At 43.1% G+C, this 24921-nt stretch overlaps 1 protein-coding gene across 1 annotated transcript in view; it reads left to right on the plus strand.

Moving 5' to 3' along the window:
• The window catches only part of PHAX (phosphorylated adaptor for RNA export), a gene marked incomplete at its 3' end in the record, with an annotated part of 485618 nt that overhangs the window by 197325 nt on the left and 263372 nt on the right, over positions 1–24921 (plus strand). The window contains 1 exon segment of the mRNA XM_044060783.1: positions 16878–17506. Within this exon segment, the coding sequence (XP_043916718.1) occupies positions 16878–17506 (629 nt within the window).

Raw genomic sequence — 24921 nt, forward strand, 5'->3', positions numbered from 1 at the left:
ACACTCCAGAGGTGGATTTTTTTGCTTCGCATCCCAACCATCAGCTGAAAAAATTCTGTACCAGGGAGTATCACCACCTAGCATGGAAGGTGGATGCCTTGACCTTCCCCTGGAACACCATCTTTGTGTGCACATTCCCTCCTCTGCCTCTTACCCCCCAAGGTACTGATCAAAATAAGGGAGGAGAGACCAAAGGCCATCTTCATTACTCCAGATTGGTCCAGACAACATTGGTGCCCTTTTACTGCTCAGCCTGACCTTACAGCCTCCCAGGCATCTCCCCTTGATCTCAGAACTCTTAACCCGGGGGGAGGGGGGTGCTGCAGTCAGACTTGCAGACTGTCCAACTATCAGCATGGCTAATACTGTAAAGGCAAGTAAGGGACCCCCGTTAACCAAACAGATCCTACACATCAGCGGCCAGAAGGCACAGCACCAGAAAATCTTATGGTGGAAAATGGAAAAGATTCTGCTCCTGGAGCCAGTCCAGAGGGGGCAATACCTCACAACCTTCCTTCACTCTTATCCTGGACTACCTAGTGGAGCTACTTTAATAGTGACCTCTCCTTCTCCTCTATTAAAATCCACGCATCAGCCATTTTTGCTCATTTTGAAACAGAACAGCCCCTGTTTTCCATCCTTTGATTAAACAATTCCTCAGAGGGGCCTCTAATATCAGGCTTCCGAGAAGGGCACCCACTCCAGCCTGGGACCTGCATTATGTTTTGGAAAAACTAAGTGTACTACCCTTCGAGCCTGCTGGTTCAGCAGAACTAAAATATCTGTCTTAGAAGACTGCTTTTCTCCTGGCTGTCATTTCGGCTAGAAGGGTAGGTGCGTGAAGGGGTGTGCCTTCTTTGAAGGTTGGGCTGGCACCTTGGCACTGAAAAAATCTGCTGCCAATCAGAAGCGGACCGGAGCTCTGCTGTGGCGACCCCTAACCGGGAAAAGCCGAAAGAGACAAGTTCTCCAGTGCCTAAATGGTCAATTTAGTCAAGTTCTTTTGCCAACATGCCTTACCTGTATCACTTTTAATCTTTACCCAGTTTCAGTAAAATTAACCTAAGAGTAGAGGTTTGAGTGACGCTGCAGTAACTACTTCCTCCCTCTATCCCTCTTGTTTTTTTGGATTTTTTTTATGCTAGGTGTGGACATTTATTTTCTTTGTTGTTCCTAGCATTGTCCATTCATGGCTGAGCTTTCCTCTCTCTTGGCAGGAAAGCTCTAAAGGGCATGGAGCCCAAACTTGTCTTTCAGTCAGCTCAGCTAGAGCTGCCTGACTACTTGGTGCTTGGAAGGTGCCCTGAAGCTTTGGAAGCTGGCCAGCTGTTATATCCTTGGCAAGATGTAACCCATATAGCCAAGGCTACTGCAGCAGTGATCTTTCAAATATCTACTGTTATGGTAAGTTTGCTTACACAACTGTACTTTTTATTTGAGAAACCTTGTTTGTAGTGACTATTATCTCTGCCAAAAGTTAGAGTTTACAAGCTTTTTCTTTTAACCCTCCATATCTTATCTCTCAAGAATGGGTGCCCTTGTGCATCAGTCCATTTTTCTGCTTCCATTGTGCTCGGGTGGAACTTGCTTGCTTGGAAGTTGTTTTGAGTAAATCAGAACTGACCTTAAACATGGCAGCATTCATTCTAATGGCGCATATTAAAAGCAGTTTATTTTTATGGGGGGGGGGTCTCCCCTTGCACTCCCCATGTGGAGAACAAGCACCGCTACACCATACCTCTCAAGCATACCTCATTACGAGGAATGTACCTCATTTGGAGTCTTAAAGGTTATGTTCTCGAAATTCCACTTTGAAAGACTGTCACACATTCAGTGTTAGGAATTTTTTTTAAGTGAAATCCATGATAAATAGAAATTAATCATATTGATTTATTAAAATATTTTCTTTATAAGTAAAACCAGCATATTTTAACCATCCTAAGACCTTCCTAGTTGAAGATGTTAGTAAGCCCATTAGTATGTGTTCCACATTTTGCCAATTTGTTCCCCATTAGGAGGGCTAGTATTCCTAATTTTTGGAGTTGGAAGGTCGAGAGCTATGCCTATACCATTCTGTCACATAGCATTTAGCAAAGGAGAAACTTCCCTCAGTCACGACTGTCTTAAACAGTCTGATTTTTTGCTCTAATGAAGTGACATAGAGATTTTCCAAAGCAGTGCTGTATGAGGGAATGCAGGGACACCTCATTTTCAAGTCCACTGTTCAGACAGAATGTAGTCTGATCTAGGTAGCTCACTTGCTAGACTGTTTTTTTTCCTCAGTTCTGTTATCAAGGAGATAATTTCCCTCAATGTATGGATGTGCATGGTCAGCTAGTGTTATAAAAAAAAAAATAAATAAATAAATAAAAATGGGGTCCCTACAAAAAGATGACCAGTTTATTTTAGTCCTGCAGTAGAGGTTGCAAGTACAAACAAATTCCAGGCAGTGCTGCTGTCTAGGTACATTGTTTTATTTTATGACTGATTTGTGATGAGCCCTTTATGATTATTACAAAGGCAATTCCTGTTGGTGATTTTTTTCTGTGAATATATCTGTGGCAGACGCATTCTTCCCTGAGCACTTTTGTAAAGCATTAGTCCTTGAATGTAACCTCTAGGTTTGTCTTTAGGACTGAAGTGACTTAAGCTCGCATTTCCTTGGAGCAGTCACTTAGAGGTTTGAGCTGAGGACTCTTGTCGTGCCAATTCCCATAGCTGCAGTTGTATGATTCCATTTGCATTGTGGTTACTTAACGTAATGCTAGATCTGAAGATATGTGACTCGATGTCCTGCTGTGAAGCCGTCTAGCTTCCATCTCCCTGCTTTACTTTCTTCATTTTCTTTCTATTAATCCAGAAGTGGAGAAGCAAGAAGAAATGTATTATGCGATGAGAGGGATAGCAGATTGGGAAAGTTCCCTTTGCGAGCAGTCCTAATGCTTGTGGCAGTCTGTGGCTGAAAGCTGGTCACTTCTGCTGGAGCTCAGAACTTTAGTATTATGCGGCGTATGCAGCTTTTTTCTTTACGGCCTGTACCTTACAATAGTTGCATTTAAATTGTGACTTAAACGAATCCTTTCTTTTGGGCAGACATTATTTTTTTGGCATGTATTTTGTTGTCCTTAAAAATTCTGTTATACCCTTTTTAAATAATTCTAAGTTTCATTTTGTTTATGACTTTGCATGTCTGTATTGATACTCTTTTTTTTTTTTTTTTTCCATCTTAGATTTAGTTTCATTTATTTCCTATGTTTTTCTTTTTTCTCAGGCTTGCCTTTCAGTACAGTTGTGTGTTACGTCAGAGTGTGGTTATGATGTCCTTCAAGGATGCATCTGCAGTCCTTACAAATGGGTTGTCCTGTCGTCAGGCAGCCCTTCGGTCGGCCGGATTCCAAAGTCTGGGTCTGGCCTCGGCTGGTGTCGCACTCCACCCGACGTCATAGCTGCAGTTATTCGGGTATAAAGGCATCAGCCAACGCCATTTTCCTCAGTCTTTCTTGCCGCGTGGCGCCCGAAGCAGAAGCTGTTCGCAAGTGCCGGTCGGTCAGAACCAGAGATTACTACTATCGAATACGTCTACTACTACCGAAGACTTCTAAAAAGCTAAGTACCCCGTTGGGGACTCTTTCTTGCCTCAGCCGATGTCAGGAAAAGTGAATAATTGTTTAACTTGTGGGAAACAAATACCTCATAAAGATTTCCACTCTTACTGCTTACCTTGTTTAGGCCCAGACCACGACGTAGCAGCTTGTCTAGCCTGTGCTTCTTTTAATCGACGGACGCTTAGACGTCGGTCGGAATATGCTGAGGAGTTTTTCGGCTCCGATTTTGCTTACATTATGCCGTCGGATCCTCCGACTACGCAAATAACAAAAAAGCGCTAGGAAAAGGACCGACACTCGCGGTCTGCGGTTTCGGCCAAAACCGCGGTTAGGCCTACCGCGAGTGTCTCTGTTTCGGCTGAAACCGAGCAAGCGGTTCTTCCTTCAGCCGAAAACTTACCTCCTACCGAGGCCTCTTCCAACCTCGTGGAATCGGTTTCTGATATTCCTCCTGCTCTTGCAGTTTCTCAGGAATTATCTGACACTATTCCCTTGGATATATCTACCCCTGCACGTGGAGCTGCTAGGCCACCTGCATCCATATCCATTAAGGCTTTTGCCAGGGCTAAAGTAGCTAAAACTACTAAATCTGTGCCTGCTAAGACCCCCCTCTCACACGCCTAGCTCTAGTTCACAAATGCTTAGTCTAGCAGAGGATCTCATTTCTTTAATCCGGGGATCCCAATCTCACTCAGACAGGGCCTCTCACCCACCTCCAGAGAAGAGGCCTAGAGCAGAGCCCCCTGAGCCAGTTTCTACAGATGATTCCTCTGATGATTCAGATAATACAAACCCTCCAGGGGCTTCTTTCTCCCCTTATGAAGACTCTGATGCTGAAGAGTCCATCCCTTCTGCCTCTCCGCCTGAGGAATTTTCCTTTGGGGAAACCTTACATGCTATGAGGGAACAATTTCAGTGGCAGGGCCAGGATTTTTCAGACTCTAGAAGAGGCTTAGAACCTTTCTACATTTACCACAACATAGGCCTTTAGCCATTCCTCCAGTTCTCTCTGTTGTAGATGATGCATTTAATGATGCTTGTACTGCTCCTGATTCACTTCCTCCGGCCCCTGCTAAGCTCGATAGGTACTGCAGGGTCCCGGACACACACAACCATTTGTATAAGGCTCCTTTTGCAGATTGCAGATCCCGAGACTATCTCCAAGGGTCCTAAGGCTGTAGCAGCTACCTCTGCCAAAAACCCCCTCCCCTCTGACAGGGAATCCAGGTCCTTAGAGAGATGGGGTAAAAAAGTTTACACTTCTGCTACTCTTTCAGCTAGAGCATTGAACTGTCAATTCCACATGATACAGTATCAAGAATTTATGCTAGACCAGTTAACCAAAAATCTGTCCTCGGATGAACCATTAGACAAAAAATCTGTTCAGGAAATGGTACATAACATTCAGCAGGTCAGTAACCATTCTTTAAAAATGCGGCTATGATGCACTGGAGCTTCCTTTAGATCAGCCATGACTGGCACAGTTATCAGAAGGCATGCATGGTTAAAAGAGCAGGCCTTACCAGACCATGTGAAATCAAAATTACTAGATGCTCCCATGGACAAGATCAATTTGTTTGGCTCTCCTGCACAACAGGTGCTGAAGAAGATGGAAGAGAAGGCAAAATCTGTCCAAACAGTGAAAGATTTCTTACAGGTCCAACCTCCAAGGTTTAGCAGGAATTGGCCCTCCAAGAATTGGTCCTTTCCAGACTCCTCCAGAGCCCAGAGAGGCAGGAATAGGCGTTCAAGAGGCGAAGTCAATCCAGGGGTGCCTACAGGGACGCCAGTGGCAGGGTAACAACCAGCTGCAGGTGCAGCCACAGACACAGCCACCACCACTACTACAGGACAATCACAGTGACTTGACTCTAGCACCGCCTACCAGGGAACAACTAGAAGCACCCTTGGGCGGGAAGCTAGATTTATTTTCAGTAAACTGGCATTACATCACAAGAGACAAGTGGATTTTGCAGACAATAGACCAAGGTTACAGGTTTCACTTCCATACTCTACCAGGGAAGAGAGGAATGCCAAACCTACCTCCAAATCAAAAGACAGAAGCTCTAAAACAAATAACTCAATTATTAAAATGAGAGCTGTGGAAAAGGTACCATCTATGGAGCAAGGACAGGGATTTTACTCCAGACTCTTCCTGGTACCAAGAAAAGAAAGCAAATGGAGACCTATTCTCGACCTGTCCGCTTTAAACACATTCCTCATTGTTCCAAAATTCAAAATGCTAACCCTACAGCAGCTTCTTCCCATGCTGGGCAAGGAGTCTTGGCTGGTAACTCTAGATCTCAAGGAGGCATACCTGCACGTCCCCATACGACCAAATTGCAGAATATACCTCAGATTTCTTGCAGGATCAGGGCATTATCAATTCTCAGCATTGCCCTTTGGCTTATCTACTGCGCCCAGAGTGTTCACGAAATGCCTGGCATCAGTAATTGCTCATTGCAGGCTCCAGGGAATCCAAATCTACCCTTACCTGGGCGACTGCCTGATACAAGCGGACAACAAAATCAAGTTAGCAGAAGACTTGAAAAGGGTCATTTACCTACTACAAGCCCTGGGATACACAGTCAATATAAACAAGTCAAGGCTGATACCATCCCGAAGGATAACCTTCTTGGGTGCAGAGCTGGACACATCAAAGCAAATGGCATTCCTAACAGTAGAAAAAGAAACAGGAGCAGCTCCTCTTTACTTCTTGGCTTTAACAAAGCAGAACCATCTAACAGCAAGAAAAGTCCTGCAAGCCTTGGGTTTCATGGCATCCTGCATAATATTGGTTCCACATGCCAGACTGCATATGAGAAAGTTACAATGGTACCTAAGGAATTTATGGTCTCAGCACAAGCACAGCCTAGAAACCCAAATTCCAATAATTCCATGCCTGAAGCAAGAATTCCAATGGTGGGCTCAGGCCTGTCAATCAAACAAAGGATTGCCCTTCCACAACACTCAACCAAGCCAAACCATCACCACGGACGCCTCAGACCTCGGTCCGGGGGCCCACATGCTGGACAAGTGCATACAGGGCTTATGGACTCAAGACCAGCTGCACCTACACAGAAATCACAAGGAAATGCTGGCAGTAAAACTGGCAATTCAGACATTCAGACCATTTCTTCGACCAGGTCAACTGTTGATAAGGACAGACAACACCACAGTTATGTGGTACATCAACAAACAGGGAGGCACACATTCTGCCCTCTATGCCGGATGGCAATGGACCCCTGGAATGTGGCCCTGAGTTACAACGTTCAGTTACAAGCAATTTTTGTACCAGGAAAAGAAAACATTCTAGCAGACCTACTAAGCAGGACTACCACGGATGCCCACGAATGGATGCTGCATCCGGACATCTTCAAAACCATTACAAGAAAATGGGGACTCCCACAAATAGACTTATTTGCATCCCCACGCAATCACCAACTAAAGAAATTCTGCACAAGGACGTACCACCCACTTGCTTGGAGGGTGGACTCCCTATCTTTCAGTTGGAAAAACCTGACAGCATATGCATTTCCACCACTTCCTTTGATGCACAAGGTGCTATTGAAGATCAAAGAGGACCGTCAAGGATCATTCTGATAGCTCCAGACTGGCCAAGACAACATTGGTACCCATTACTGAGGATCATGTCTCGGGAACAAATATGGCCCCTACCCCTTGTTCCCTTGCTGCTAACACAGAACAACTACAACACCCTGCATCCAAACCTGAAAAAATTAAAATTTTCCATTTCTAGTACCCCCCCCTTTCCAAGAAAAAAAAAGGGGGGGGGTTTTGGCTTTCCCCCCTTTTGGGTTTTTGGGGGAAAGAATTTTTGGGGAAATACAGGCAAAGGGCCCCAGGATGGCCCAAAAACGGGAACAAAACAAAAAGAGCCCCCCCCCCCCCCCCCCCCCCCCCCTTTTTTTTTTTTTTTTTTTTTTTTTTTTTTTTCTTTTCCCCTTCCTTTCCAACTAACCCCCTAAAAAAAAATAAAAAAAGTCCGTGCTGACTGCAAGGACAGTCCTTCAAGCATTAGGGTTCATGGCATCTTGTATTCTGGTGCTTCCCAATGCCAAACTGCATATGAGGAAGCTGCAATGGTATCTCAAAAATGTATGGACACAGCACTGCCAAGATTTGGACACTGTCATTCAAATAATACCTTGCCTTCAAAAGGAATTCTTGTGGTGGGCTCAAGAATGTCACCTAAACAAGGGACTCTCTGTGACCCGGCCAGAGGCTAGTCAGATTTTAACGACAGATGCCTCGGACACTGCTTGGGGAGCTCATCTAAATGGAAAGTGGATACAAGACAAGTGGCCTGCCAGACTACAGCATCTACATATCAACATGAAGGAGATGTTAGCAGTCCAGTTTGCATTGATGGCGTTCAAGGAGTTACTTCTTCCAGGGCAGGTGTTGATTCTGACAGACAACACAACTGTCATGTGGTACATCAACAAGCAAGGGGAACACATTCTTATCCTCTATGCAGGCAAGCAATGATTTTATGGGAGACTGCGTTAAGCCTGCAACTGACTCTTCAGGCAAGGTTTCTGCCAGGAGCACAGAACTCCCTAGCAGATGTATTAAGCAGACAAATCATGGATCCCCACGAGTGGAAACTGGATCTTCATGTATTTCAGAAATTGACAGTGTCATGGGGAACTCCAGACATAGATCTGTTCGCTTCTCCACTAAACCACCAGCTGCCAAAGTATTGCACAAAGGGGTTTCATCACACAGCTTGGAAAGTGGATGCTCTGTCTTTCAGTTGGAAAAACCTTCATGTCTATGCCTTTCCACCTCTGCCTCTTCTTCCAAAGGTATTACTAAAGATCAGACAGGACCGGCCAAGGATGATTTTGATAGCTCCAGATTGGCCTCGGCAACACTGGTACCCACTTCTAAGGAGTCTTGTAAAGAAGCCTCCATGGCCTTTACCTCTGATTCCTCATCTGTTATCTCAGAAGGACGGTCATCTGCTCAATGTCAAGCTTCAATCTCCATCTCACAGCTTGGCATATTCTGTGTTGAAACATGGAAGGTCTCAGCTTCCTCAACAAGTTTTAAATGTGATTATGGAAGCTAGAAGGCCTAGTACTAGGAGAGTGTAGGCAGAAAAATGGAAGAGATTTTTATTTTGGTGTACAGCAAAGAATTTGGAGATTTCAGAGCCTAATTTGAGTGTGGCTCTTCAATATCTTACTGAGTTATTGGACAAAGGTTTGTCTTTCTCTTCCATAAAGATTCATGCTGCAGCAATTTCAGCTCATTATGATTGTGACCCACCTTTGTTTTCGCATCCTTTGTTCAAGCAGTTTCTTAGAGGGCAAAGAATATAAGACCCCCCGTAGAGCTCCTACTCCTGCTTGGGATCTCAATTTTGTGTTGGAAAACTTACTCTACAACCTTTTGAGCGGCAGCTACTGCTGAATTGAAATATTTGTCATGGAAGACGGCTTTTCTGTTGGCTATTACTTCTGCAAGAAGGGTGTCTGAGTTGCAGGCCCTTATGGCAGTAGAGCCCTCTTTGATTTTCCATAAGGACAGGGTATCATTACGTACTAATCCTTCCTTTATGCCTAAGGTGGTTTCTAGTGTGGCTTTAAACCAAACTATTCATTTGCCTACGTTTTTTGCAGATCCTCAAAATAAAGGGGAAAAGATTTTGCACACTTTAGATGTACACAGGCAATTGCGTTATTATTTGAGCAGGACTAAAGATTTTAGGCAGTCTCAGCAGTTACTTGTTTCTTTTGCTTTAAGTTCACAGGGCAAACCTGTGTCAAAACAAACTATTTCTAGGTGGATTGGCTTTTGCATTGCATTTTGTTATTCCCATCATGGCAAAGAGGTTCCAGCTGGGATTAGGCCTCATTCCACTAGGGCTACTGCCACTTCAACAGCATTTCTAAGGGGTGGCAACTAAGGATATTCTGGAAGCAGCTACTTGGAGTTCAGTGCATACTTTCTCTAGGCATTATCACCTGCCTATATACTCTAAGTCTAGAGCTGGTTTTGCCACAGCTGTTTTACAAGGCATGTTGTCAGCTCCTGCTACTTTATAATTTGCCAGCCTCCCTTACCTCTGCTTTGGGATTCTACCCATTAGTCAGGACTGCAGCAAGGGAAGACGAAGAACATAGTACAGTTTTGTACCTACCATAAATGTAGATGTTCGAGGATTCCCTTGCTGCAGTCCAATTTACCCTCCCTCCTTCCCTCTGTGTTTCAGGGTGGTTGTGTAGGTGCCTTTACATGCTTATATTTTTGTATATATATTACTGTATATATTGTACATGTTTATTGGTGCAGGTTGTTTTTGGGACTTGTCTTTTTGGGTCTTCTGACATCTGGGGCAAGAAAAGACTGAGGAAATGACGTCGGTCATGCGCATTAGTACCCTGACGTACTGACCTCAGTCTAAGGCGCCATGACCGACGTCAGCCTTATACTCTGGTATTCGGGCCGACTGGGACGCGGACTATACCCAATAGTCAGGACTGCAGCAAGGGAATCCTCGAACATCTACATTTATGGTAGGTACAAAACTGTACTTTTTTCGGCTCCGATTTTGCTTACATTATGCCGTCGGATCCTCCGACTACGCAAATAACAAAAAAGCGCTAGGAAAAGGACCGACACTCGCGGTCTGCGGTTTCGGCCAAAACCGCGGTTAGGCCTACCGCGAGTGTCTCTGTTTCGGCTGAAACCGAGCAAGCGGTTCTTCCTTCAGCCGAAAACTTACCTCCTACCGAGGCCTCTTCCAACCTCGTGGAATCGGTTTCTGATATTCCTCCTGCTCTTGCAGTTTCTCAGGAATTATCTGACACTATTCCCTTGGATATATCTACCCCTGCACGTGGAGCTGCTAGGCCACCTGCATCCATATCCATTAAGGCTTTTGCCAGGGCTAAAGTAGCTAAAACTACTAAATCTGTGCCTGCTAAGACCCCCTCTCACACGCCTAGCTCTAGTTCACAAATGCTTAGTCTAGCAGAGGATCTCATTTCTTTAATCCGGGGATCCCAATCTCACTCAGACAGGGCCTCTCACCCACCTCCAGAGAAGAGGCCTAGAGCAGAGCCCCCTGAGCCAGTTTCTACAGATGATTCCTCTGATGATTCAGATAATACAAACCCTCCAGGGGCTTCTTTCTCCCCTTATGAAGACTCTGATGCTGAAGAGTCCATCCCTTCTGCCTCTCCGCCTGAGGAATTTTCCTTTGGGGAAACCTTACATGCTATGAGGGAACAATTTCAGTAGCAGGGCCAGGATTTTTCAGACTCTAGAAGAGGCTTAGAACCTTTCTACATTTACCACAACATAGGCCTTTAGCCATTCCTCCAGTTCTCTCTGTTGTAGATGATGCATTTAATGATGCTTGTAATGCTCCTGATTCACTTCCTCCGGCCCCTGCTAAGCTCGATAGGTACTGCAGGGTCCCGGACACACACAACCATTTGTATAAGGCTCCTTTTGCAGATTGCAGATCCCGAGACTATCTCCCAGGGTCCTAAGGCTGTAGCAGCTACCTCTGCCAAAAACCTCCCTCTGACAGGGAATCCAGGTCCTTAGAGAGATGGGGTAAAAAAGTTTACACTTCTGCTACTCTTTCAGCTAGAGCATTGAACTGTCAATTCCACATGATACAGTATCAAGAATTTATGCTAGACCAGTTAACCAAAAAGCTGTCCTCGGATGAACCATTAGACAAAAAATCAGTTCATGAAATGGTACATAACATTCAGCAGGTCAGTAACCATTCCTTAAAATGCGGCTATGATGCACTGGAGGCTTCCTTTAGATCAGCCATGACTGGCACAGTTATCAGAAGGCATGCATGGTTAAAAGAGCAGGCCTTACCAGACCATGTGAAATCAAAATTACTAGATGCTCCCATGGACAAGATCAATTTGTTTGCCTCTCCTGCACAACAGGTGCTGAAGAAGATGGAAGAGAAGGCAAAATCTGTCCAAACAGTGAAAGATTTCTTACAGGTCCAACCTCCAAGGTTTAGCAGGAATTGGCCCTCCAAGAATTGGTCCTTTCCAGACTCCTCCAGAGCCCAGAGAGGCAGGAATAGGCGTTCAAGAGGCCGAAGTCAATCCAGGGGTGCCTACAGGGGACGCCAGTGGCAGGGTAACAACCAGCGAGGTACAGCCACAGACACAGCCACCACCACTACTACAGGACAATCACAGTGACTTGACTCTAGCACCGCCTACCAGGGAACAACTAGAAGCACCCTTGGGCGGGAAGCTAGATTTATTTTCAGTAAACTGGCATTACATCACAAGAGACAAGTGGATTTTGCAGACAATAGACCAAGGTTACAGGTTTCACTTCCATACTCTACCAGGGAAGAGAGGAATGCCAAACCTACCTCCAAATCAAAAGACAGAAGCTCTAAAACAAATAACTCAATTATTAAAAATGAGAGCTGTGGAAAAGGTACCATCTATGGAGCAAGGACAGGGATTTTACTCCAGACTCTTCCTGGTACCAAGAAAAGAAAGCAAATGGAGACCTATTCTCGACCTGTCCGCTTTAAACACATTCCTCATTGTTCCAAAATTCAAAATGCTAACCCTACAGCAGCTTCTTCCCATGCTGGGCAAGGAGTCTTGGCTGGTAACTCTAGATCTCAAGGAGGCATACCTGCACGTCCCCATACGACCAAATTGCAGAATATACCTCAGATTTCTTGCAGGATCAGGGCATTATCAATTCTCAGCATTGCCCTTTGGCTTATCTACTGCGCCCAGAGTGTTCACGAAATGCCTGGCATCAGTAATTGCTCATTGCAGGCTCCAGGGAATCCAAATCTACCCTTACCTGGACGACTGCCTGATACAAGCGGACAACAAAATCAAGTTAGCAGAAGACTTGAAAAGGGTCATTTACCTACTACAAGCCCTGGGATACACAGTCAATATAAACAAGTCAAGGCTGATACCATCCCAAAGGATAACCTTCTTGGGTGCAGAGCTGGACACATCGAAGCAAATGGCATTCCTAACAGTAGAAAACCAGGGGCAGCTCCTCTTTACTTCTTGGCTTTAACAAAGCAGAACCATCTAACAGCAAGAAAAGTCCTGCAAGCCTTGGGTTTCATGGCATCCTGCATAATATTGGTTCCACATGCCAGACTGCATATGAGAAAGTTACAATGGTACCTAAGGAATTTATGGTCTCAGCACAAGCACAGCCTAGAAACCCAAATTCCAATAATTCCATGCCTGAAGCAAGAATTCCAATGGTGGGCTCAGGCCTGTCAATCAAACAAAGGATTGCCCTTCCACAACACTCAACCAAGCCAAACCATCACCACGGACGCCTCAGACCTCGGTTGGGGGGCCCACATGCTGGACAAGTGCATACAGGGCTTATGGACTCAAGACCAGCTGCACCTACACATAAATCACAAGGAAATGCTGGCAGTAAAACTGGCAATTCAGACATTCAGACCATTTCTTCGACCAGGTCAACTGTTGATAAGGACAGACAACACCACAGTTATGTGGTACATCAACAAACAGGGAGGCACACATTCGTACCCTCTATGCCGGATGGCAATGGACCCCTGGAATGTGGCCCTGAGTTACAACGTTCAGTTACAAGCAATTTTTGTACCAGGAAAAGAAAACATTCTAGCAGACATACTAAGCAGGACTACCACGGATGCCCACGAATGGATGCTGCATCCGGACATCTTCAAAACCATTACAAGAAAATGGGGACTCCCACAAATAGACTTATTTGCATCCCCACGCAATCACCAACTAAAGAAATTCTGCACAAGGACGTACCACCCACTTGCTTGGAGGGTGGACTCCCTATCTTTCAGTTGGAAAAACCTGACAGCATATGCATTTCCACCACTTCCTTTGATGCACAAGGTGCTATTGAAGATCAAAGAGGACCGCCCAAGGATCATTCTGATAGCTCCAGACTGGCCAAGACAACATTGGTACCCATTACTGAGGATCATGTCTCGGGAACAAATATGGCCCCTACCCCTTGTTCCCTTGCTGCTAACACAGAACAACTACAACACCCTGCATCCAAACCTGAAAACACTGCAGCTAACTGCCTGGAACATTGCATAAGAACAAATAACCCAAATTTATCCCAAAGGGTTAAAGACATTATCTTGGAGTCTCGCAGACCCTCAACAAGGAAAAATTATTCAGCAAAATGGAAAAGATATTCCATTTGGAGTAATGCCAAAGGAGAGAATGTGTCAATGGTAAACATAGCCAACATCCTGGAATACTTAGCAGAGCTCTTCCACAAAGGCCTGTCCTATTCTTCTATTAAGATTCATGCATCAGCTATTTCAGCAGAATATGACTTGGATCCTCCAGTCTTCTCACATCCTCTGCTCAGGCAGTTTCTGAGAGGAATTTAAAAATGTAAAACCTCCTAGGAAGCCGCCATTGCCAGCATGGGACTTGAACTTTGTACTAGAAAAATTGACACTCCCTCCATTTGAACCAGCAGCAACAGCAGAATTACAATACTTATCATGGAAAACTGCTTTCCTACTGGCAATCACTTCAGCAAGAAGGATATCTGAGCTTCAGGCATTAATGGCAGTACAGCCTTTCCTGATCTTCCATCAAGATAGTGTCCATGAGAACAAATCCTACTTTTATGCCTAAGGTGGTCTCCAAAGTATCTTTGAATCAGGCTATCCACCTTCCTACATTCTTCCCCAACCCACAGAACAGGGGAGAAAGACTGCTGCATACCTTGGATGTGCATAGACAATTACGCTACTACCTGGACAGGACCAAGAGCAATAGAAAAACTGACCAGCTACTGGTAGCATATGCAACAGGAATGGAAGGAAAAGCAATTTCAAAACAGACAATCTCTAAGTGGATAGGAAATTGCATTAGATTTTGTTACTCCTCCCATGGGAAGAAAACTCCAGAAAACATCAGGCCTCACTCTACAAAGGCTACAGCCACTACCACAGCTTTTCTTCGAGGAGTGGCTACCAAAGACATTTTAGAGGCTGCTACTTGGAGCTCCGTGCATACATTTGCCAAGCATTATAATTTACCTTTATACTCTAGATCCCGAGCAGGTTTTGCCACTGCTGTTTTGCAAGGGATCTTAACTACACCATAATTTCATTTCTCCTCCTCCCCCAGTTTGGCTATGGTATTCTACCCATTTGTAAGGACTGCAGATGCATCCTTGAAGGACATAGTACAGTTTTGTACCTACCATAAATGTAGATGTCCGATAGGAATGCATCTGCAGTCAGGATTACCCACCCTCCTTCCCTCTGTGGTACTCCTAGGGTATTTGCCCATCTTGTAGCTAGCTGGGGGAATCTATTATGGTGTATTTGTTTGTATATACATGTACATACATGCTTATTTTTGTTTGCTCTCTACTATTTGGAATCATTTGCATTTATCCAAATTTAGCCTTCCTAGAGGGCACCTGGCATCTGGGGCAAGAAACACTGAGGAAAATGGCGTCGGCTGATGCCTTTATACCCGAATAACTGCAGCTATGACGTCGGGTGGAGTGCGACACCAGCCGAGGCCAGACCCAGACTTTGGAATCCGGCCGACCGAAGGGCTGCCTGACGACAGGACAACCCATTTGTAAGGACTGCAGATGCATTCCTATCGGACATCTACATTTATGGTAGGTACAAAACTGTACTTTTCAACTGTAACATTTAGTGCTGTGAGCACATTAAATGGCATCCAGTTTATTCCATGATTTTAATATGGAGGCAAGAATCCCCCCTCCCCCCCTTCTCTACAGGCTGTTAGGTGCATCAAGAGTTCCTCGTTAAAATTACCTATTTTTCTGTTCTCGCTCAAATGTTTGTATGAACAAGTTGAAAAATAATAAAGATTTATTATTGAAAAAAGAGTTCCTCATTAAGGTGCAGTATAGTTCTGTTTTGTATGTGTGACACTTATGTGCGTAGTTTATAGTACTCTCTAATTTCTGTGGAACTTGAAACACATTTCCTTTCAGATCTAATACCCTCCACAGCCAAAAAACAGCAACATGTTACTTAAATTGTTTCAAACGCAAGTGATTTCAGTTAACATGCTTCTGGCAGACTTGAGATTTACATCTTCACTGTAGGAACATACTGCTCATAATTATGTCTGTGCAGCCTGCTTTGTACCTTGGTATTGCCCCCACCTGATATGCAGGTCCAAGCACCAAGTTTGCATACTATTTGCCCCCCGTCCAAGCACCAAGTTTGCATACTATTTGCCCCCCCCCCCCCTTCTGTTTAAGGTATACTGCATTATGGTAAAGCTTCTGTTTGCTTAGTACAGTTAAGACTTCGCCCTGTAATACGTCTGCCCTGTTGGTGGTATCCTGCTGCTATCAAACCAAAATAACCTCACCTTTTATTTTTCTCTGTCTGTCTGTTTTGTATAGGTTTCCTCTGTCTGCTGTTTTTGTTACTTTTTCTAATATGCAAGGTAACTGCTTATATCATTGTGCTGTTGTAGACTTATGTTTAACTCTCTATTACATCCCAGCAAGACCATAAGTCACTGCTGACTGGACAAGCACTTGTTTTGGCTAGTTAGAGCAAGTGTTGCAAATCTGAAAGCTGGTTCTGACAAGTTTTTTTTTTTTTTTGCTGGCTCCCTTCATTGCTGATGCCCTGACAGTGCTCAGAGAACCCCTCAGTGGCTCACTACATTTCAGTGCTGTACACTGTGGCCAAGTCGTTTATTTCATCACTGACTGACTAATGTTAATAGCTGTGTTGATTTTTGTACTGCATTATTGTGGCTTCTTTGCTAGGGTGTTATATTCCTTGCATGGCTTCTGCTTGCCAGTTGAGGTTGTATCCTTTGCAGATTAAGTGCAGTACCTGCAGAGAAACAAGATTTTGTCCTTGTATATCTTTGTGTACTTTGCGGCTTGTGGCTCTTGTGCACTTCTGATGTCTTGTGCTCACTGTTGGTAAATTCCTTTTTTGTTCTACAATACAAATGGCAAGTCGACCCTAAGATGTTGTGTTGCTGTTTGGGCTTATCTGGTTACCATATCTATGCAGTTGTTGCTAACTTTTCATTCCTTTATTCTTCTCTCAACCCGCTTTTCTGAAGTGGTAGTGGATATGCTGCCTTCATGCTGTAGAAATTTTAATTGCCTGTGGGCATGCTTATATGTAAGTTTCATTTGTCAGTTATTACTGTAGTTTGCTTTGTAACCTTTCAAAAGCTCCTGATGTCTGCTTTGCTTAATTTGTAGCCTCCTTCATTGCAGAAATCAGCTGATTCAGTCTCTGCATTGAAGGCTTTTGAAGTCCGTGATGCTGCTGCTACAGTTGTCTCAAGCAATGTATATCGCAGTACTACACAGGTGGTGTCAAGTGAAGAGAGTGACACAGATTCTGATAATGAAGACAGAGCACTGTGGAAGAGAAAACGTCAGAAGTGTACCCACCACCCTATTCCCAAACCTCTTGTGCCTTCTATCCACACCTCCCAGAAATTGGTGCCTGGCGGTCGAAAGGTGAACAACATATGGGGATCTGTGTTGCAAGAACAAAATCAAGACTCTGTGGCAACAGAACTTGGAATCTTAGGCATGGAAGGGAATGTTGACATGAACCACAGGCAGTCTGAAACATACAATTATGTGCTGGCAAAGAAGCTGGCAGACCAGCAAAATCGGATGGAGAAAATTGAGGAGACTGCTAAATTGGACAAAGACCTTGATAATTATATGCAGAAGAGGCACACTAATCTTAAGCGGAAAAGGGCCATGAAAGAGAGGCTGGGTCCAAATATAAAGCAGGAAGAAATGGATTTTGAGGGAAGGTATGCAATCACAGAAGAAGATTCAGAAGAAAAAGTGGCAGATGAGATTGCTCACAGGTAAGTGTTTGTAATTCTTCTGGACTGCCCAAAGACCAGCTGTTACACTGTGAGATGCAACTAGTCACAGTTTTAAACTGTTTTACCCATTGGGAGCATACATAAGAAAGTGTAGTATGTGACTGTGTCTGTCTATGCTAAAATATCAGTAATGAGGGCTACTGTTCTCAATGGCAACCTTGTGAATTTTTGTCTAATTAAAAGTGGTTTAAAAAGTGCAGGCAAATTTGGTACTTTGAGATGCATTGAACACCTTTGTTCTCTTGCTTATTGATTTTTATGGGAAAAAAATGCACCAAAAGGGGACCATCAAACTTTGTTTTAGTTAGGGTGCACATACATTTTTATTACAACAGTATTGCTGCAATACTTGTGCTTTTGAGGTGCTGAAGTATGTTAAGTTATTACTTAAAGTAACATGCTACAGTGTTGATGAGTCGTCAGCAGTGAATGTAAGCATGCTGGACAATTCAAGTGCAAAAAGCCTTGAGTTCATTTCATTGTATGAGAGTTGTTGAGGCTTAATGAATTTTTCAGAGTGAAATTGACCTTTTAATCGCAAGATATTTCTTGCTTTAAACTGAATGGTGCTTGTTGGCAAAAGGCTCCAAATATTTTTTTTCCAGAAACTCTACCTCTTTATTCTTTGTATTAGTTCATTTATGTTAATTCACAAGTGCTTCACTTTCCTGTGATGGACACTTCATTTGCTGGGTTTGTGATTTTAATTGTTTTTATTTAACTGAAGTTAATAAATTTGACGAGTGAGGTTTTGCTGGGTTTGTGATTTCAATTGTTTTTATTTAATTGAAGTTAATATTAAATTATTTGTCGAGAGAGGTTCCCGAAGAGTTTCAAAAGAACAAATTCAAATGAATATCAAACTTGCTTTTAAAGTGCTTTTAATCATTTTTTTATCATTACTTTAATCTGGGAGAGCAAAGTTTCCCTTTGCATGAGAGATCACGGCCCTTGTACACCTAACTACTAACATAGTTAACTTTGGATCTTTGGACCTTGATGGTAACCTCCTCCCTTTCCAGTAAACTCTTTCTAAAAAAATTAGGGTTTTACCAATGTGGTTGAAAGCTGCAGTTTGAGTAGTCCAGATTTGAAATGTGTCTGTTCAAAGTAATAGGTTAATACTAGGCTGTTGAGCCAGTGGTCCATTTGTAGCATTGCCAATGTTCTCACCAGTTTACCAGTACATGAATTAATACCAGACTCCAGCGCAGTTTAGGCCTTAAGGAAAGGGACTGAGATGGGTCTGGCTAGGGGGTACTTATGTCTCCCCTTAAAGTCATTTAAGTTGCTAAAAGGGGTCATGAGCTGCTGTGCTTTACCCTAAGGGGAGTATATTCCATTAAAGTGGGTACTCTTAGAGAAAAAGATCTATCCCGCTAACAGGTCCTGTTGAGTTTTCATTAGAAGTTCAGATCTCCCTGAGTGGGTATTTAGAATGGTGTTAGTTTTATGTATGTGTAGGAGATTGCATATGACTAGATCTTTCAAGACTGTGTAGGAAATGCAAGTATTTCCTGTCAGTCTGTGGGAGATAGAAAGTGAGAGCAGCACAAGGGGGTTAGGGTATCTAAGGAGGACACGCCTTTGATTTTGTTTGGTAAGGAAATGCTGTCTTATGCCTGGCCAAGCACAGACCAAAGGGGGCATTATATTCTGTTGCTGGTCTTATAATGGAGTAGAGAGGGAAGATGACATCTTTTGATCTAGAATGTGTGCTGCTGATGAATAATTTGGGTACCTAAAACGATTTCCTAGCAGTGTTCTAAGTGTAGCTTGGTTTCATTGAAGGTACGCAAGTCTCTGATGACAAGAATTTTTTTTTTTTTGGTCTTGCGGTGGCGGCTGTCCCCTATGATTAGAAGCATCAGTGCCAGGTTTGCCAGAAGACAATTTTTTGCATTTAGTTTGTTGTCATGGTTAAGTATCACTTGTTAGCATGAGTTAAGCCCTCTGTGAATACACAATGAATTTGCAAGCTTTGGCAAACTTAGTTAGTCCCAGGCTTTTTAATCTGCCTTCATGTCTGAGAAGTAGATATGAAAGAGGAGTGGTTCTAAAACCAATTCCTGACAGACACCACTAGTAACAACAACTGTAGTTGTGTGTCTGCAGTGCTGCAGTCTAGGTTCTGTTCGTGAATCAGCATTAGTTTTTGTTGCAGAAGCTCCAGAAATCGGAACATCTTTATGCATTCTTTCTTAAAATGTCCAGAGGCATAATACTACTTGCAGTGAACTGACAGTTCTTTAAAGCCTTTTAAGAACCATATAAGACCTACATACGACTCTGAAAACATTAGGCAGACTTAAAATGTGTTGCAAGTCTAAGTTGCCTGTGCTTGTAGTAGTTGTCTCCATCTTTCACCAGGGCCACTATTTGCTGCTGTACTGCAGCCTGCCCTAGTACCAATTTTAAGCTCCTTCAGGCCTACTTGCTGCATTACCATTCTACCAGAGATTATTTAAAACTGGGAGCTGCAATTAAGAGGCTAGAAGAAGCAAATTTTACAAAGCTTCATGCCCCCTTCATACCTTTCATATCTTCCCAAATGCTTTGTGATGTGTTAACACTGTTTAATCTGCAACATCTGGGACAAAATTAACAATTACTAAAAAGCCTTCTGTATTTTTTTTGTATTCTGCTCTAATTATAGTTGCACTCTGCTGCATCTGCTTTAACACCCAAACACTAGACAAGATGGTCAACCTTGTAGTTTCACCTCTTCCACACTGTTATAGGTTTATAGGTGTATATGAGGCTAATGACCACTGCAGTCTTTATAAGCCTTGCCTTGTAACACAAATGTATCCCATGAGTTGCTGTATCTTAGAGGTTATTTTAAGGGGTATATGTTTGGTTATGCCACTGCCTCTGTCCACCAGAGACATGGATGTCAGACCAGGAGTGACTTTGCAATTTCCCATTCACTGGTCTAGGTTACACTTGAATAGGGTTTGGAAAAGGCACTGCTTCATATGTGTTGGAAGCCTATTCCAGAGAATGAGAATTCTTTGAGATAAATACCTGTCCCTCCAGCATGTCCTATTTAAGTCGCAAGCAAAGCTGGATTTCGTAAGTCTAGTAGTTCTGATCTGTTCATTTTACAGCTATGCAAAATGTTCATCAGAGGGGGATCAAAGGATGCTTTGTATACCGGTTGTAGATAGCCTATCGGCAGTTTTTATGAAACTGAGTAGAGAGAGGGCTTTTTTTAGTGATCTAAATAGGGCATTTTGTTAATGCCCTGTATTGTTGGGGAGGAATTTCTGTGGACATTCAGTTGCGTGTGCTTGATCAGGTACATACCTAAAGGGCATTCTGCTCTACTCGGTGATGAGTCTGAGGGGTGAGTACGAAGGCACAGTGGGCTCCTTGGACTTGCATGCCATGCCCTTACATATAAGTTGAGTAATAATAACGGTTTTCTTACTACCTTCGACACATGTTGGTCGAAAGTGAGTCCCCACATCCCTGACTGCTGTCTACTTTTAGGGGTGTTATATGGTCAGTTGGTTGGTTGCCTTCATAAAAGGTACCATTATGCTTTTCTTGTCTGAGTTTTAAGCTGTGGCTTTGGCATGAGTCCTTTATCTGTGTTTGGCCCTTCCGTTAAGATGTTAGTGTCGTGGTGGGGTTTCTGTGATTGCTCCTAGCTTGCAGTCCTCTAGTAATAGTCCTCTATAATCTTAGAAAGTCAGAGACCCCTGACTTTGGCCTTGCCTTCCAAGAAATAGATACCAAAGAGGGGCAGAACCAGCACAGAGCTATTTGGAGCTCCACTGGTGACTGGCTTCTTTTTGGAAGTGACCTTTCCAATTCTAACTTCCTGGGTCCTGTCTGTGAGCCAGCTAGCTATCCATTTAGTTGCATGGGGGGGGGGGGGTATCCATAATTCCGTGTATTTGTTTACAATGCCAGAGTAGGGTACTGTAGCAAATGCCTTAGTTAGGTCAAGGTAAGGTATACATATTGTTTTACCCTTGTGAATTATCTGACTTTCCGAAAAGTCCATCAGGTTAAGTAGGCATGACCTGTCTTTGACAAAACCGAACTGGGGTGGGTTCAGTGTCTGAAGGTTTCCGATCATTTCCATGATAATTTTTTCCATGGCTTTCCATATGAGACTAGCAAGCCTGCAGTTCCCAGGATCTGTTGATTAATTTGCTGTTGTGCAGAGGTGACTGTTGCAGTCTTCCATTCTTGTGACATGAAGCCTGTTTTAGAAGTTGTGGTTGAACAGTGACTGCAGTAGCCCCGATGTGTCATATTTCAAGCTGTTTAGGAGGCATCCTGAGATATTGTTGGAGCCCACTGAAGCTGTATTATTGGCTTTGGAGAGCACATCGAAGACCTGCTCCTTGCTGATATTTGGGATTATGTTCAATGATATTTCTTGGGGTTGGGTAGTTTGTCAGCCAGATTTGTTTTATTTCCTGATTCCGTGAACGTGACTCCATTCAGTAACCATTCAGCACACTGTTGTGTGCTCACCTTTGAGGTGTCTGACATAGCTAAGGAAGGCTTTGTTTGCCCTTGGTCTGGTGTGCTGTCTTTACTTCAAATTTGCTTTGATGGACTTGGTCCCTTTACTTGTCTATTCAGTTTTGAGAGAGTTTTTATCTTTTTAGTGTTGCACTTAATTTTAGCAATGACATTTATTTATTCATAGTTGTTTAGCAGGAAAATCCGACTAGGTCAAAAAATACCCATTTTCAGCAGAGGCCCAAGGACAAAGGATCCAGATACAGCAAATTACACAAGTAAAAAAGAAAATTCACAACATAAAGAAAAATATAAGCGTTAATATAACATAAGGGAAAAAAATTGCAAAGCAGATTTCAGGAAAGGAGTTGCAGTGAGCATCATTGAACATGGAGTTGAAGGAGAGAATTGGGGTTGATGGAAAAGGAATCTGGTAAGTATAATCTGATAAGTATATAGAGAGAAGAGATGAGGTAAAAGTATTAGAGGAGAGTAGTGCTGGGTGATAGTAAATTGTGAGATAAGCAGAGGGATTATGATATAGATAACGATAGTAAATTGTGAGATAAGCAGAGGGATTATGATATAGATAATAGTAAATTGTGAGATGAGCAAGGATTATGATGTAGATAACAATAGTAAATTGTGAGATAAGCAAAGGGATTATGATATAGATAACGATAGTAAATTGTGAGATAAGCAGAGGGATTATGATATAGATAACGATAGTAAATTGTGAGATAAGCAGAGGGACGATAGTAAATTGTGAGATGAGCAGGGATTATGATGTAGATAACGATAGCAAATTGTGAGATGAGCAGGGATTATGATATAGATAACGATAGTAAATTGTGAGATGAGCAGGGATTATGATATAGATAACGATAGTAAATTGTGAGATAAGCAGGGATTACGATATAGATAACTATTAAAGATGTAAAAGAAAATGTGGATGGAAGAGAAGAAGCAGGCATAAAATATTTTGTAGAATGGAAGCAGATTAATGGGATAAAATACTGACTACAGTGGAAGCCAGAGGTTAGTATCTAGGTAAGAAAAGAGAAAGGTAGGTAGAGATTTAGAGTAAAGGTTAAGCTTGGATTAGTGCACGAGCAGAGCAAGGTTTTGTATAAATGTTTCCTCAGTTTGCGTTTAAAGCAAGGTTGGCTAAGGATAGATCTGATATTGACATGCAAGGAGTTTCAACTTTTTGCTACAGAGTATGAGTAGAGGCTTTTGCCATGAGGTTTGTTAGGTTTTTAGTTCTTCAGCAGTCATATTTCTTCTGAATGAAGTGTTCTGTTGGGAGGCAAGTGGGACTTTTCGACCCCAGACTGTCTCCCCCCCTTGGATGGTTTGACCCCAGCGCATTTCTATACAATTTCATGTATAAATTTTTATGTATTGTATATGTGATTTTTTAGTGGACAGTTTGACCCCGGGCTATTTTGACCCCAAATATAGTCTAGTAAGTACTTTATCATTATGTTATTATTTAATCAGTTATTCAAGAATAACACTGTTAATTTTTCATTGTAAATATATATTTTTTTACTTTAATATTTTTCGTTGTCGCCTCAAAGTAAGAGTCTGTCCGGTTCGATTCTCAGCTAGAGCGTCTTCTGCGTGGAGACATGCGTGAATGGGTGTACCTTCGTTGAAGGTTGTGCGTCAGGGCTGGTAACTTGGCACGTAAAAATCAACTACCAGTCATTAGCGGACAGGAGTTCAGCTGTGGCGACCCCTAACCGGGAAAAGCGGAAAGACACCACATTTAATTGGTTAGTATAAATGTAACACATGGACTTATAATAACTAGTGATGTTAAGTTGTCTATCTCGCCTTCGTTCTTGCTGGTTGGGATAGACTCCGACTCGGCCATCTTCAGTAGCTCGAGAGCTGTTTACTGGCTCGAGGCTACCCCTTATCCCATAATGCCTAGCGATAGCTACCTAGATCTCGTTTGCCGCTTCAGCTGCGAGGTGTCGTTTTTTTTGGCTCAGGCTTGTATAGAATTTTTTGTGTAATTTTTCACTAGAATTTAACTCTTCTAGTACTTTATTAGCGATGGTTTTGTTTCTGTGGTAGATAATTGTCCATTATATAGTATCCCTCCTTTTGTAGAACTTGTCTAACTTAGAGAGTTCTCCCCCACCCCACCCCCCTTCATTCCAGGTTAGCCGTTTTAAGTTAGAGGCTTTCCTTCTGCTTTTTTCTTATAGGATAGCCATTTAAATTAGTGGCTTTCCTGTTATCATCCTAAAAAAAAATAATTTGTTTATTTCTACAGTAAAGAATGTCAAAGGAATCTAAGGTTTCTGGGTTTAAGAAGTGTGACTCATACTGTTAGAAAATGTCTCTGACAGATGGGCACACTTCTTGCGTCTATTGTGTAGGCGCTCTGCACCTGCAGGACTCTTGTTCTATTTGCCATGCCTTTGGTCCAATAGTCTTGCAGGAGCGTAAGAATAAAGTTGATTCTTGGGGATCTTTTAAAACCCCAGGATTCACCAGCCAAGAGCTCACAGCCAGTGAAATCCCCTAAATCCACTAAGCCGTCGGCTCCAATTTTGGAGCAGTCTTCGGTTCAGGATTTAACTTCTACGTCTGTTCTGGCTGGCACCGACAAGACCATCTCCCCGTTGGCTCCATCAGAGGCTTCGGAGCCATCGTGGAGCCACAAGAGGCTGAGGTCCCCTTCCCTAGAGTCGGTGCATTTGGCTGTTCGGTCTCCTTTACTTCAGAGCGAGCGTAGTCACCGATCCTTCACTCCTCTCGATCCTCTAGGCTGTCGGATCATGATGTGGAGAGAGTGGTCAGTAGGTTGCTAAAGTCGCAGGCACTAGCTAAATTGTTGTGCAGCCCTCCTCAACAGGTATCTGCTCCATTCACTTCTCTTGATGTTCCTC

This window comes from Protopterus annectens, chromosome 2.part0, assembly GCF_019279795.1.
Source record: "Protopterus annectens isolate FY-2018-M chromosome 2.part0, PAN1.0, whole genome shotgun sequence".
Classification (NCBI taxonomy): domain Eukaryota; kingdom Metazoa; phylum Chordata; order Ceratodontiformes; family Protopteridae; genus Protopterus; species Protopterus annectens.